The 13,496-nt window shown below is 39.3% G+C and overlaps 2 protein-coding genes across 3 annotated transcripts in view; both read right to left on the reverse strand.

Annotated features, from left to right (window-relative positions):
• Positions 1-117: 117 nt before the first annotated feature.
• Positions 118-3,194, reverse strand: kpna2 (karyopherin alpha 2 (RAG cohort 1, importin alpha 1)). 2 transcript variants are annotated; one of them, XM_043233814.1, is made up of 11 exons: positions 3,141-3,194; positions 2,903-3,004; positions 2,674-2,814; positions 2,497-2,582; positions 2,136-2,404; positions 1,960-2,054; positions 1,323-1,586; positions 1,016-1,249; positions 736-918; positions 478-627; positions 118-363 (listed from the first exon to the last, which is right to left on the reverse strand). In XM_043233814.1, the coding sequence occupies exons 2-11, from the start codon at positions 2,966-2,968 to the stop codon at positions 274-276; spliced, it is 1,578 nt and encodes a 525-aa protein (XP_043089749.1). In that variant the 5' UTR covers positions 2,969-3,004; positions 3,141-3,194; the 3' UTR covers positions 118-273. The 2 variants fall into 2 exon arrangements, with proteins under 2 accessions (XP_043089749.1, XP_043089750.1); XM_043233815.1 differs by having other exon boundaries at positions 3,093-3,149.
• A 1,366-nt stretch (positions 3,195-4,560) lies between these two features.
• bptf (bromodomain PHD finger transcription factor) overlaps positions 4,561-13,496 on the reverse strand; it is a 32,983-nt gene continuing 24,047 nt past the window's right edge. The window contains 9 exon segments of the mRNA XM_043228078.1: positions 4,561-5,226; positions 7,812-7,998; positions 8,188-8,272; positions 9,300-9,492; positions 9,585-9,758; positions 10,477-10,766; positions 11,375-11,600; positions 11,817-11,899; positions 13,024-13,495. Coding sequence (XP_043084013.1) covers positions 5,190-5,226; positions 7,812-7,998; positions 8,188-8,272; positions 9,300-9,492; positions 9,585-9,758; positions 10,477-10,766; positions 11,375-11,600; positions 11,817-11,899; positions 13,024-13,495 — 1,747 coding nt within the window. The 3' untranslated portion in view covers positions 4,561-5,189.

Here is a 13,496-nt window from a genome sequence, read left to right on the forward strand (position 1 = left end):
ACACCGGCTTCTTATTCATGGCGCTCTGTGGTCCTCTATCAATATGCCTCTGCATCTGACCAACAGTCCTATTGGACTTTTGCATTTCATTTAGACCGATTCTTGAAGAAACGAGACTTTTTTTTTCCTTTTTTCTTTTATTTACAACAAATAAAATTGAAACGCATTCATATGTACAACTTGAAACATGAGGTCCTTACAAAAAGACAGACATGAACAAGACGAGTGGTGTGCAGAAAATGTTCAGAACAAGCATACAAAAAATATCACAGTTTAGAAGTTGAAAGTGCTTTGGTTTTCGCTGATCTGGAACGCATAGCCATCGGTCGTCACTTCAGGGGCGACGCACTCATCCTCTTCCTCCTGAGAGATGGAAAAAGATTTACAATTTAGGTTTTCACCTCCCAACAATCAAGCTAGTCAAAATATTATAAGTTTGCACATATCCCCCTCTTCTCCATTTTTCGTTCAACTGACCTCTCCAGAGAAATACTTCTCGATGAGGTTGAGGGAGGCCTTGTAGACCATTTCGTTTTCATGGGACTGAAGAGCCTCGATTTTGTCCAGGCCGCCGCATTCCTCAATCATCAGGGACAGCTTTTCAACCTCGTTAATCTTCTCGCCAGCCTAAATTAAAATAAATAAGTAGTACATCAATAAAAACAGCAAGTTTAAAACGTTAGAATACCCGCACGCATTCGGAAAACAGACCCGCATGCGTCGCCCAAATCATACCAGAAAGATATTGCTGATTGCATCCAAGATGACAAGAATGGTTTTGCTGTCCTTAGTGGAGAGCAGGTTCAGCAGGGGCTCTAGCACGTTGGTCTGAACCAGGTAAATCACTTGCTCTACGGTGCCCCCGCTGGTGTAGTTGGTCACTGCCCACACGGCCTCCTTCTGGGTCTTGTAATCACCCTGCACCAAGCAAGAGGGAAAAAATAAATACAATGAGTTCTGAATTAAAACACAGCGTCACAGACAAGAGCTGTCCTGTGCTCGTGTGGCAACGCACCCGCCTGAGAACTTCCACCAGGTGAGGGACAATGCCAGCATTGATGACCTCCTGAATCTGATAGTCCCTGCCAGCGGTGATGTTGGACAGGGTCCAGGACGCCTCCTTTTGGATGTTGTTCTTATGGTGGCGCAGCAGAGCAGGGAACATGGAAAGAGCGCCGGCGTTGATCACTGCCTGGGTCTGCTCGTCCGTGCCGGTGACGATGTTTCCAATGGAACGCAGCGAAGGGGTCTGTGAAATAAATTACAATTAAATAAATCTATACAAAAAACAAATGACCGTCACAAATTTTCCACCAACTTACCACAATGGAGAGCTCCCCTGATCCTAGTAGCTGCACCAGCTGAGGAACCACGCCGGTTTCCACAACGACCTCGATCCTCTCGTTGGGCCCATCGGTCAGATACGAGATGGCCCAGCAGGTGTCCGCCAGCACCTCCTTATCATTGTGATGTAAAAGACGAATAAGTGTTGGCAGCATCTGTTTGACGGCCTCCAGGGGAGGTGCAGGGTTCTTATTGCGGCACAGGTTCGACAGGGTCCAGGTGACGTTCCTTAGGTAACCCGACTGCAGAAGAAGACAAGACAGACCGGTTGGTCAGGAAAAATTATCCAGGCTCTGATGCCACCTACTGGTCAAGTATGCACACTACAATTTCAATGGCAGAAAAATTGTTTTAATGTAAATGTTACAATAAGGTTAATATCAACTTCATTCTGTTTTACAACTACTAATAAATCAATTTTATGAAATTAACAATTTACTTTTAAATATAAATGAAATGTTTAGATTTTTTTATTTAATATATATATATATATATATAAAAAATAAAATATATAAAAATAAAATACATATAAAATATTTATCACACACACTAAATCATTAAAAAAAAAAAAAAAAGTATATAAAAAAAAAAAAAAACAATAAAAGCTAATCTTACAGGAAATACAGAGAAGTCAGGAACAGCCAGCAGAGCTAAGAGGGGAGCAATTGCACCATGCTTAATGACTTTATCTCTGTATGCGGACCCATCACCTACAAAGACAAGAGCAAAAATAAGTTCAAGCGACCAAGTTAACGAAAAGCAATCTCTCATTGAAAACAAATGCCGCCCACCAGCAATGTTCCCGAGGGCCCAGACTGCCTGCTCGCTAATGTGAGCATGTGGTGAAGAGATGAGGCCGATGAAGGCTGGGACGGCCCCTCCCTGAACCACAGCGCTGGTCTGGTCAGATGTTCCAGATGCGATGTTAGTCAGGGCCCAGGCGGCTTCGAACTGTATGGGAGGAGACTCTACTAAGCTCAGGAAGCTCACGAACTTGGGAATCAAACCAGCGCTGATGATTCGATCTATAGGGGGATGCCTCTCTCGTGACAGCAGCTTCCTGGATTTCAAATTGGACAAAATTACAGCATGTTAAACAACCGAAACGAACGCATTTTTCTTCGCATGCAGATTCATTCTTTTAAGCATTACCTGGCAGCTTGGGTGGCCTGGACCTGGGTCTCCAAGTTATTACTGTTCACACCGTTTACAATCTCCTCCACCGTCCAGTGCTGAGCCTGATTAAACGATACACATCCATCACGTGTGATACCTACATATCATGAGTATATACCACGGCTCGTGCGTTAATATGGACCATCTACACACCTGACAGTTCTGGCTTTTCTCTTGAAGAGGAGAGGTGGCCTCATCCGGGAGACTGCTCACGTTTCTCCTTTTCAAAATCTGCTCGTCTTTCTTTGCTTTACGAAGTTCAACGTTGACTTCGATCCTTCGACGTCTCAGCTCCTGCATTAAAGCATTTCACATCTGCATGAACTGAATACAAGCACTTTTTTTCCCTTCTTGATCGTATCATTTTGGGAAAAACGCTTACGGTTGCATCTTTTCCTTTGTTTTTGAACTGAGTGAGTCGCGCACCGTTCTCGTTAGCAGCAGACATTTTAATGACGTTTGATTACTCACAGTATATCGCAACCTGAAATAAAGAAACACGTTCGTGAGAACATCGATAAAGCTTGTATCACATTCAGTTCACAACTGGGAAAACAGAATTGTTTACTTACGAATATAAAACGAATTTATAAGTCGACCAAAAAAAATGAGGGACTCACCGCTTTCTAACCAAAGAACTGTGGCGCTAGAAGTACGAAACAGACCTTTAAACTCGAGCTACGAAGAATCTCATTGGTCCGTTCGAGTAAAAGCATTTTCCTATTGGTCCGTTTTGAAAAATCACATCGCTGGCGTGGGGAGGGAGCTTACGAAGTAACGCGAGATCTGGCGAGAATGCCAAACAAGATATCTGGGAATGAACTTCAATATTTAAGCCTCTAAAAAGAAATGACATAAAAATGATTTATTATATCTAAATTTCTATATTTAGATTCTCTCTCTCTCTCTCTCTCTCTCTCTCTCTCTCTCTCTCTCTCTCTCTCTATATATATGTGAATAGTTGACGTTTTGTGATCGTTTTTAACTCGATCATCTGCATTAATAGTCTCTATATATATATATATATATATATATATATATATATATATATATATATATATATATATATATATATATATATATATATATATAAAATGATATCTTTTATAAAAACCTGACTATTTCAAATATTTTGAATTAAATCTGGAGAAGTGGTTTCACGTAGTCATTGTCCTGTTATTATTTACTTACTAGCAATTATGATTTTAATAAACACAGCACTGTTTATATACATATAGAGGCTATTAAAAGGTATTAATATGTTAAAATAAATCGGTAGAAAGCACTTAAAGGAAGGTACGTGCGATGGGGCGGGGCTAACAGCTCGAAGTTGAATTCTAATTGGTCAGCCACGATGACGCCTGGCTTTTTTCATATTTTAAAAACCAAGGTGGAAGAACGTACGGAAGCGAAAGCCTTTGACACCACGTGTTACAGTATACAGAAGAAATTAAAAAAAGATTTAGTATTTCTGCAAATTAAACAATCCTTACTGCGAAATTACAATTTATAACATGAAATTAATTGTTTGATAGTGGAAGCAACTCAGTAACCGGTTAATAGGAACGCACTTGCCAGTTGTTAATAAAAATGTACATTTGTTAAAGTAAAACATTATACTACGATTTGATCCCAAGATCCTAAGTGTGATACTAAGATCCAACGTGTACGCGCAGGCTCGAAACAAATAAACCCAAGTATACAAACAAATAAGAGAAATAAAAGGTTTTATGGAAGTGTAATTCTATTAAGATCAGAGATAGGAACAAAACATGATTATCACCATACAAAGATGGGAAAAGTGCACTTAAAAATATAACACAAAAAAGTTCACTGTCATTAGTATATCCTTAACTATAAACATGAAAAAATATGTTTTGTTGTGCCTTCAAACACAATTATCTAGACAGAACATGAAGAACTGCGTTAGATCGTTTACGTATCTACAAATACACCATCTTGAAAAGAAATCCAATATGAACCGCCAGATTGCTTAGGGGCCTATTCATTTTCAAATGAAAAGAATATAGAGACATCTTAATCAATGTAGAAGAGAGAATCCTGTCCCCTCCATTTATTTGTTTCATATACATCAATATTTCTTCAGTTGTAATACAAAAAAAAAAAAGAAGAAAAAAAAAAAAAAAAAAAAAAAAGAGACAAGTTATACAAACAGGATACTTTCTTGACTAGCACGTTCATCAGTCCTCGATGCGTTTTAGAGCAACACTTCTTAGTTTAGGTAACTTGATCTACCCCACTGCTTAAAAACCAATTAGCAGATTGCGTCCACATTCCACTTCTGAAGTAGTACGATGAATCATATGAAGGGGGGGAGGGACAAAACCAAAACCAAAAAAAATAGACCCATGATAGACTCCTGCTTTCCTGGAAAATGCTAACATGATTCCGGAGGGTTTTAAAAACTCACAAAAACATTTCTGTAGGCATTTAATCCGTAAAGAAATCCCATAGGAGAGCATCTCAGTCTAAACTCATTGCTTTAACAATCAAAAATGTAAACCATCCATTCTTGATCCGAAACCCACAGCTTTTACGTCCGATATTCCACCAAACGCTGTGGCTATGTGCGATGCTGGCTGACTGGGACAGAGTTCCATCTTGAATTAAACGTTCAAAGTTTATTTAGAACAGCATGTGGTTGTATTCTATGAGGCTGATGACTGTAGTTTGTTGTTATGAGACCTAGAGAATACAGAGAGAATGAGGTTAAAAGCCCTTTGGTTTTATTTTGACATTTACAAGTGGAAAATGAAATCTACAGCACTTAGAAAAATAGCCTCAGGGGTTAAAGGAATGGCAGCCATGTTGGCATAATACAACGGGAATGCCTTTAGTCGTTTAAATCAGTGCAGGTTTCAATCTAAATTTGGGAGGAATGGAAAAACAGCAAAAAAAAAAAAAAAAAAAACATACAATCTAAACATTTTTTAAAGCATGGTCCTTTATTTCAACATGGTAATCCTAATAAAAGGATTTAAAACTCTTTATTTTGCTTCATATTCAAGCCAACCGAAACTGCGTAGGTTCTGCGCAAGTTATGAAGTCGCGCAAACTATCAGCAAATTCATGGGTCCTCTCAATGAAAACCTGGACAGATCAGCGAACCAGCTGAAACAAACACGTCGTGAAGCACGTTACAATAAAACCGAACTGAAAAGGAAGTCTTAAAATGTCTTTAATCGGCCAATCCACGTGATAAATATGATCATGCATCCATGTAAACATCATAAATAACATCATGTGATCAGCAAACGTAATACGGGGGAACAAATAAGGAAAAAAAAAATATAGAAAAGAAAAAACAGGATCAAAAATGCACAAGACAGCATTTCCCTTGATTTCTGTGTGTTCATAGTGCTTCAACATGGCTGCCGCTCTCTGATTGTCAAAGGCTTCACTGGAGTTTTGGCTTTTATCGACAGGTTCTCGTTTCACTTAAATGTACATCAGTTTCCGCTGTTAATAAAACAGCGAGTTCCACGATTCTCTAATACAGAATGACTCCGCCCCTTCAGCCACTATGACTTATGACAATCTGCAAGAAAGGATAATGGATCGTATGAATGACATGCATGAAGCACAAACACTTATGTTATCAGCATACAGTCAATGAAACAAGGCAGGAATAAGAGGGTGAAATGCCAGCCAGAGATATCTAAGGTTAGATAACCGCTATGCTGCCTCGGAGTTACAAACTGTACGTATTTAAAGCACAAACATTCACAGTGTGAAAAACGATGTACGTGAAGACGAAGAGACGAAACGAAACTGGACGTAGGTGAGCCGATGCAATGGAAACCGTGAAATCAACACTAGAGCAAACTACACGGTAGAAATGCAGTGACAAGTTTAATGTGAAAAAAATTATTCTATGACTTAAAAAAAAACTTACCTGGGGGTAAAAACACTAACAGCCTTGTATGTAAACTGATAATTGGTTTGACCGAACTAACAGTGCTTTTCATCGATCACAGAAACATATTTCATGTGCTTTATTGCTCTAAATATATAGCTTAACATTATAAACGAGTATTTATAAATAACTGGGAGTCACAAGACTAATATTAATCTGTATGGGTTTTAGTCTTGAGGCTCGTTCACAACCAAGCGCGATAACTATAAAGACAACTGTACAGCAGGGATCACTTTGAGGACGAGAGTCTAGCTCTGGCTTCTGGGCTGACCTCTGACTCGAAGTGTGACGTAAGCTGCATTCAGGAGCCATACTAACTGCCGGTAACAAATTAAAAGTCAAAAACGAGGGTAACACTTTATTTTAAGGAGTCCGTAATACCTAGTAAGTACTTACTAGGCAGTAGCCGTTGTACTTACTATGTAACGGCTTGTAATTATGTCGACGTAATAGGCTGCTACTGTAACATTAGAGTTACAGAATATTACACATGCATACAATACTTACAATGAAGCGCATTGAGATTGTACTTGATGTGCTTCACGCATATCCATACTACACGCCTTATCTAGCGCCGCCTTAGTCGTCGCGCAATTCCGATGCATGTTTCTCTTGTCGCTTCAGATGTTTGCGCTACATGAACGTACGTGCCCTGCGAAGTGGACGTCACCGGATGTTTCGCCTTGATTCAAGTTTGAAGCGATTTTTACGTTCCATTCAAAGTGCATTGAAGTGCGCAAGGCCTAATTTAAATCGCATTCATTTATTTACAGGAGAACGGATTTCCTCTTCTCAGGAAGTAAGGAGCAATGAAAACTGCGATTGGAACGCAGTTCATGCACTGAGCTGTATTCTGATGAGATGATCGTCTGAATCTGTTGCGTTACGAAAGAGAGGCGGCGGGGGCACGAGGAATGAGATCGAGAACAGCTGATTTAACCCATTAGTACACGGCTTAAATACATGTGATACCCGTCTAATTACATTAAAATGACAGACTATTACACAGGAAAAAAGCCACCTAAAATAAAAGGCATTTAGATTGTACTTAAGTACTCTGCCTGTTACATCAACACAAAACAGGCTTTTCCATAACTTGCATGATAAGTACATTATATATGTGTGAAGTGATATTAAAAAAAATTATGGGGTGATTTTATTTTGCGTGTTAAATATTCCTTTAAAAGGGCAGAGGTACACGCCCTTAGAATAAACAGACGATATCGCTCGCTGGCGTGGAAACTAATATTGTTATCTTTCTAGTAATGGCGTTTGGTGTGAACAGTGTTAACTAATCTTTAAGTACCCTAAAAACTGCTGCTCTACTGCAATGCTGCATGGGAACAGATGTTACCTGCTTGCTTTGAAAGCTTTGAGTTTCTGTACAAAGAAAGACTCCAGGAACTCAGCACACTGGTAAAAAGGCGAGTCGCTGGGATTGTAGTAGCGGCAGTTGTCGAAGATTTTGGTCATGTCCGCTACGAACTCTGTGAGTTTGCTGTAAAAGCGCTTCTGTATCCTCTCCTCCATTGTAGAAAGGTCTGCACACAACGGAAAATGAATTAAAACCACGACAAAAACAGAGAGAAAGCGCTAATTCTAACTATAATTAAGTACGATTGCTTATAATTAATATTAAGAACTACCTTATTAAGATATAGAAATGTGCATATAAACAAAGAATATTATAAATCACTAAATAATTCTGGCCAAAGAACAAAAAGTCGTACCCATCGGTTCTTTGATGATCCCATAATAATCTGGAGCATCATTTGGATCCACTGGTTCCAGGAACGGCCACGCCATTTTATGGGACTAACAGAAAACATACACAATGATTATGAGAGTCATGACTTCAGTTCTTACTGGCTTCCATTATATATTTTGATCATACAGTAGTAGTAGTAGTATATGAAGATTTTTTTCAGAAATCAGGTTTTTTTTGTTGCACATTCTAAGTAATATCAAACAAATGGCAGTTGGGTTGTTTAGATGAACTAATAATAACTTAAACAAATACAGGTTCATTGAAGGTATGTTTTTTCCCCCCATATAAGATCACAGGTTCAAGTTCCTCAAAATGATCTATGCTTGAACACTTTTAGTCACTTTCTCATCTTTTCAAGGTGAAAGCAGCCTTGTCACCTGACCTGAATACAGCGTGCTGATTCGCTAAAATGGTCTTATCGGTTTCTTGTTCACAAACAACAAGGGCACTTTTTCGGCTTCTGCACTATAACATAAACTTGTGACGCCTTGGAAGTGGACGATACTGGATTATTTGTCAAAACATGTTTAGTGCATTTAATGCGTGACAATCTTTAAAGTAATTTTTTTATTTATTACCTTTTTTTTTGTTTATTGTTTTTTGCTAATTTTATATTAACTAATATATTTATATAATGCCATGTCAGCATCTTTTTAGCAATTTCCATGGCAAAAAAAACCAAACAAATACAATAAAAACCAGCAAACAAACACTTTTTTGACCGTCCATTAAAAAGCCGTTGTGAACTGAAACAGTCTGGCTACCCACATTCTTCAAAATAATGTCTTTTACGTTCCACAGAAGAAAGACACTCAGTGTCTTAGAACAAAATAAGAGTAAATAACGACATCTTTAATTTTTGGTTGAACTATGATTTAAATATTGAGCTGTGCCATACAAGCGTTCACTTTAAAGCAGCTAACGGTGAACACTTGCCTCTGTTGTGGTTGTAACTAAACAAATTTAAGGGTTAAAAAAAAAAAAAAAAATCGATAAAATGCTTTTGCATCGTGTCCCATTCCACACTAAACAGCAGCCCTAAAACCCCAAACAGCCAAGACACTTCACACGAACCTGTAAGGAGCGCAGGATTCGCTTCAGCCCCTCATAGTCTTTATCTGTGAGCGGCGTCAGGACCGTCATGGCATCCTCCGTCGACTGGCACTGCGGGCACACATACTCGTCGATATGTGTGGCTTCGCTCTGTAGGATGCCCACGCAGCGCCCGTGGTACCAGTTCTGACAGCGATCGCAGCCGATGTAGAACCTGGAGGAGCAGCAGCAGGCACGGACATGTCAGAAAACCTGCTTCTACACGCACCGTTTGAGAGAGAGAGAGAGAGAGAGGTGTGTGATTACTGTGACTCGTCGTATGGAGTTCTGCAGATGCAGTAGAGCTCCTCTGTGCTTCCCTCCTGAGCTCGTTTACATTCTGAACAGATGTAGTCGTCCATCTTCTTGGCCTCTTTCTCGGTGATGCCCACACACTCTCCGTGATACCAGTTAGAGCAGAGGTCACAACCAATGTAGAACCTGCATCAACAGAGCACCAGCATTTTCATATATATATCATTTGTGTTTTTGCCGCTTTAGCAGTAGCATGATTTACAATTAACTTTAAATGCTTATCTTTTTTTAGCTTCAGAAACTGAAGTGTACTTGTGAGGTATGCAAAAAAAAGTTGAAGTTTTTAAACTGTTCTTCAACCAATTGGAAAAAAACAAAAAACACACACACACAAAAAAAAATTCCCTAATCCAAAACACAATTTATTTTTTTAATAAAGCTTTGATGCAAAAAAAATAGTTTTACATATTACGTTTTTGGCAAAAACAGATACGTTTCCATAAATCCAAAATCTTAGTTTATGTACATATGTTTAATGCTATTAATATTAAATATTAAAATAAAAAAAAAAAAAAATTTAATAATAAAAAAAGCATCTGATTAACGTATTAAATTGTCAAAAAAGTTAACTTTTTATTTTATAATATATATTTATCTCTGTGTGTTTATATTTTTCAAAATACTTGTGAACTACTGTGTGAACCATTATTATCATTAATAAATTGTTGAAGAAAATAAGTAATAACTAAACCTAAATGAAAACCAATAAAATAAAACACACAACTGACAAATATGTATAGTGTTTGCTTTTAAAATCTTTTAAAAAATATGTTTTGAAAGTGAATTTATAAAAAAACAAAACACAAAACTATAATATATGATAATATAAGTAGAGCTGTCATACTTCGACTCGTCGTAGGGCGTCTTGCAGATGCAGTACAGCTTGATGTCCCTCTTGCTGTCCTTTGAGGTAGTGGAGATCATTTTTTTGCGTTTGGACTTGGAGGCGTCTCTCTCCTCGTCCCGCTTGCGTTTGTGTGCGGCGGAGGGGGACGTGGCGGTGGCCGTGTACGAGGACAGACCACTGTGAACGTGAGCGCTGGCGGCCGCCGCGGCCGCTGCAGCTTGAGCAGCCGCGGCCTGAGCTTTCTCCTTCTCCCGCCGCAGTTTAACGAGGTCGCGCTTCAGCTCCTCCTGCATCCACGGACAACAAGACAACCACTCAGCATACGCGCATAGCTTCAGCTGTCTCTTTGGCAAGTCTGGTGTGTGCTAACAGTGCGTGTGTGTGTGTGTGTGAGTAAAACGATGTGGGCGAGAAATGAAAGCATTCGTCTCTACTGCCAAATTACCAAAGATTGTCATAAACAAGGAAAAATAGTGCTGTCAAATGATTAATCACATCATTAATCACATGTGTGCACTGTGTATTTATTATATATATACACAAACATGCATACACATATGTATAAATATATATATTTTACAAGTATAATTTTTTCTTAAATATGCATGCATCTGTTTATTTTTATAAGCATAATAAATACACACGCATATTAAGTAAACAAAAACATACACTTCCTGTCAAATATATTTTTTTATAATTACAGCAATATTCCGAAATATAATGTAAAATATTTTTTTTGTATGTAACGCAATTCATTCCTGATTTTTCAGCATCGTTGCTCTCAGTGTCACGTGATCCTTCCAAAAAATAAATTAATGAAATAAATAAATCGCACTGATTTTCTGCTCAAGAAACAATCAAAGAGTGAAGCCTCTGCACTTCTTGTTCTTCTCACCTGCACTTGAAGCTGTAGCTCTTTATCAAGCAGCGCTCTTTTCTTCAGGATATCAGCCTTGAGCTGCTCTTTGTGTTTGAAAAGCAGAGCCGACAGCTTGCTGGCGTTCTGCTTGCTGCGCTTTTGCTCCACGGACTCCTCCCGTTTCCTTTTCTTGGCCGCCTGCCTCTCGTCCTTATCGATTTTATCCAGGATGAACTTCATCACCTGGTTACAGACAATCATTCTGCCGGACGGGAAAAAAAAAGACAATGGATTAGACGGATTGAAGTCGGTCTATTCTTAAACGAGTCTCCCTAATATAGAGTTTCAGCGGCTAATTGATTCTCTGGGGTGCACAGGTTACAAATATAATGAGCCTAATAACGCTTCATGTTAGCTGGAGTTTAAAAGCACAGAAGAAGCCACTTGACAGATGGGACGACATATAGAAAGTGTTTACCTCTGGTTCTCCTCTCTCTCAGCAGGAGTCATGGTTTTCTTCTGTTTTAACTGCTCTATGGCCACGTTCTGCTTCTGAGCCACCTAAGCCAAAACAAAAACAAGCGTTAACTCAGCTCATTAGCATTTAAAAACAGTAAAAAAAAAAAAAAAAAAAAAAAAAAAAAGTTAAAATAATGCACACAAAATCCTTATACGGACAACGTTTTCTACATTTGTATTTATTTTTATTTATCCACAGTGTATTATAATATAAATTCATCTATGTTTTGAATAAAAATCATCATAAAAATATTGTATAGAATATATACTTATTAATTGTTCCAGGTGCTATATTTGCTTGTTTCATATTCAAGTAGATATATTTCTAAGTTCAGAAGAACTAGGGCAAAGTCTCCAAGACGCTTCAAGAAACATACCTGCAAAGCTATGGTAATGTGAAAAGTTTTAGGCACTTCTGCAAAAACGTCGTAAAAAGAGGATGCTGTCAAAAATACAAATACTAATAAATTCTCTGTCAATTAACGCCTTAACTAATTTAAAAAAAAAAAAAAAAACATTTGGTGCAGCTTTAAAGCAGCTTTTGTTCTAGGTGCATAGTTTTAGGTATGTCTCTTGAAGCGTCTTGAAAAGGTTGCCAGAGTTGATTTTAGCCTGTCTCAGTTAGCTGTTTCTTCATGTCATTCAGACAGACTGATGATGATCTGATCAGATCTCTGTGTGGAGCACTGGCTGTTGTGCAACTCTCACTGGATTATTACTATTAATGGCAAATAAATATTCGGAAATGTAAACTGATATTTCATTCTGAAACACTACAGCACAAGAAAGAAAAATAACTGATTTAAAACCATTTTTAGTTGCACAAAATACTAGCGTAGTGGCCACCACTGTATATAAAAACAGGAGACATTTTTAAGGAATCCGAATTAAACCTTTCATTACAACCAAGAAGAACAGGAATATAATTAACGTGATTAATTACCACAGCCTTACATTTTAATAATGCTTCAATTAGCTACGGCTCACGTATCCGTTCACACATGCATAATCAACTAATGAGTAACGTCCTCGAACCGTAGTGACAGAAAACAAAAACATCAGCTGAACTCGCTCTTAAAATTCCTAGCGCTCTCGAAGGTGACCGCTGTGTGAACGTAATATCCTGTGTATCTTAAACATTATTGATCACACGCTAGGGTCCTGACCTGTTTCTGTATGAGCTCGCTCTGGCTCACGTGCTGCTGGGCCTGCTCTCTCTTAGCCTCCTGCTGTTTCTTCTTCTGCTGCTGCTGCTCGCAGAGCTGCTGGATCCGCTGGAGCTGCTCCTGTACGCTGGCCGTCTGGATGGTCACCAGATTCTGGATCTGGTGCGCTTGGTCTTGCCCCCCGCCCTGCTGCTGGATCTGTATGGGCAGCTGCAGTTTGATCTGCTGGGGCATCCCGGCCGCGGTCCCGACCTGCTGGACCTGGGCTTGAATCTGGGCCGCTACCTGACTCTGGATGTGGGAGATGACCTGCTGCTGGAGCCCGGGGACGCTGAGGAGCTGCGGGGGGAGCTGGATCTGGGGCTGCACTTTGGTGACGGTGGTCTGGGCGACGGGGAGGGTGGTGACCTGCTGCAGGGGGGCCGTGGCTGTCACCTGGGCTATCTGGGGGGCGGGGACGGGCGAGGGGCGGG

The sequence above is a fragment of the Puntigrus tetrazona genome, chromosome 3 (genome assembly GCF_018831695.1).
Source record: "Puntigrus tetrazona isolate hp1 chromosome 3, ASM1883169v1, whole genome shotgun sequence".
NCBI lineage: Eukaryota > Metazoa > Chordata > Actinopteri > Cypriniformes > Cyprinidae > Puntigrus > Puntigrus tetrazona.

Bases quoted from the DNA above. Each gene is read 5' to 3' on its own strand.
- kpna2 (XM_043233814.1), bottom strand. From the start codon at position 2,968: ATGTCTGCTGCTAACGAGAACGGTGCGCGACTCACTCAGTTCAAAAAC. The intron at 2,405-2,496 runs GTAATGCTTAAA...TTTGAAATCCAG, and splicing joins CAGGCCACCCAAGCTGCCAG to GAAGCTGCTGTCACGAGAGA. The intron at 2,055-2,135 runs GTGGGCGGCATT...TTGTCTTTGTAG, and splicing joins GGCCCTCGGGAACATTGCTG to GTGATGGGTCCGCATACAGA.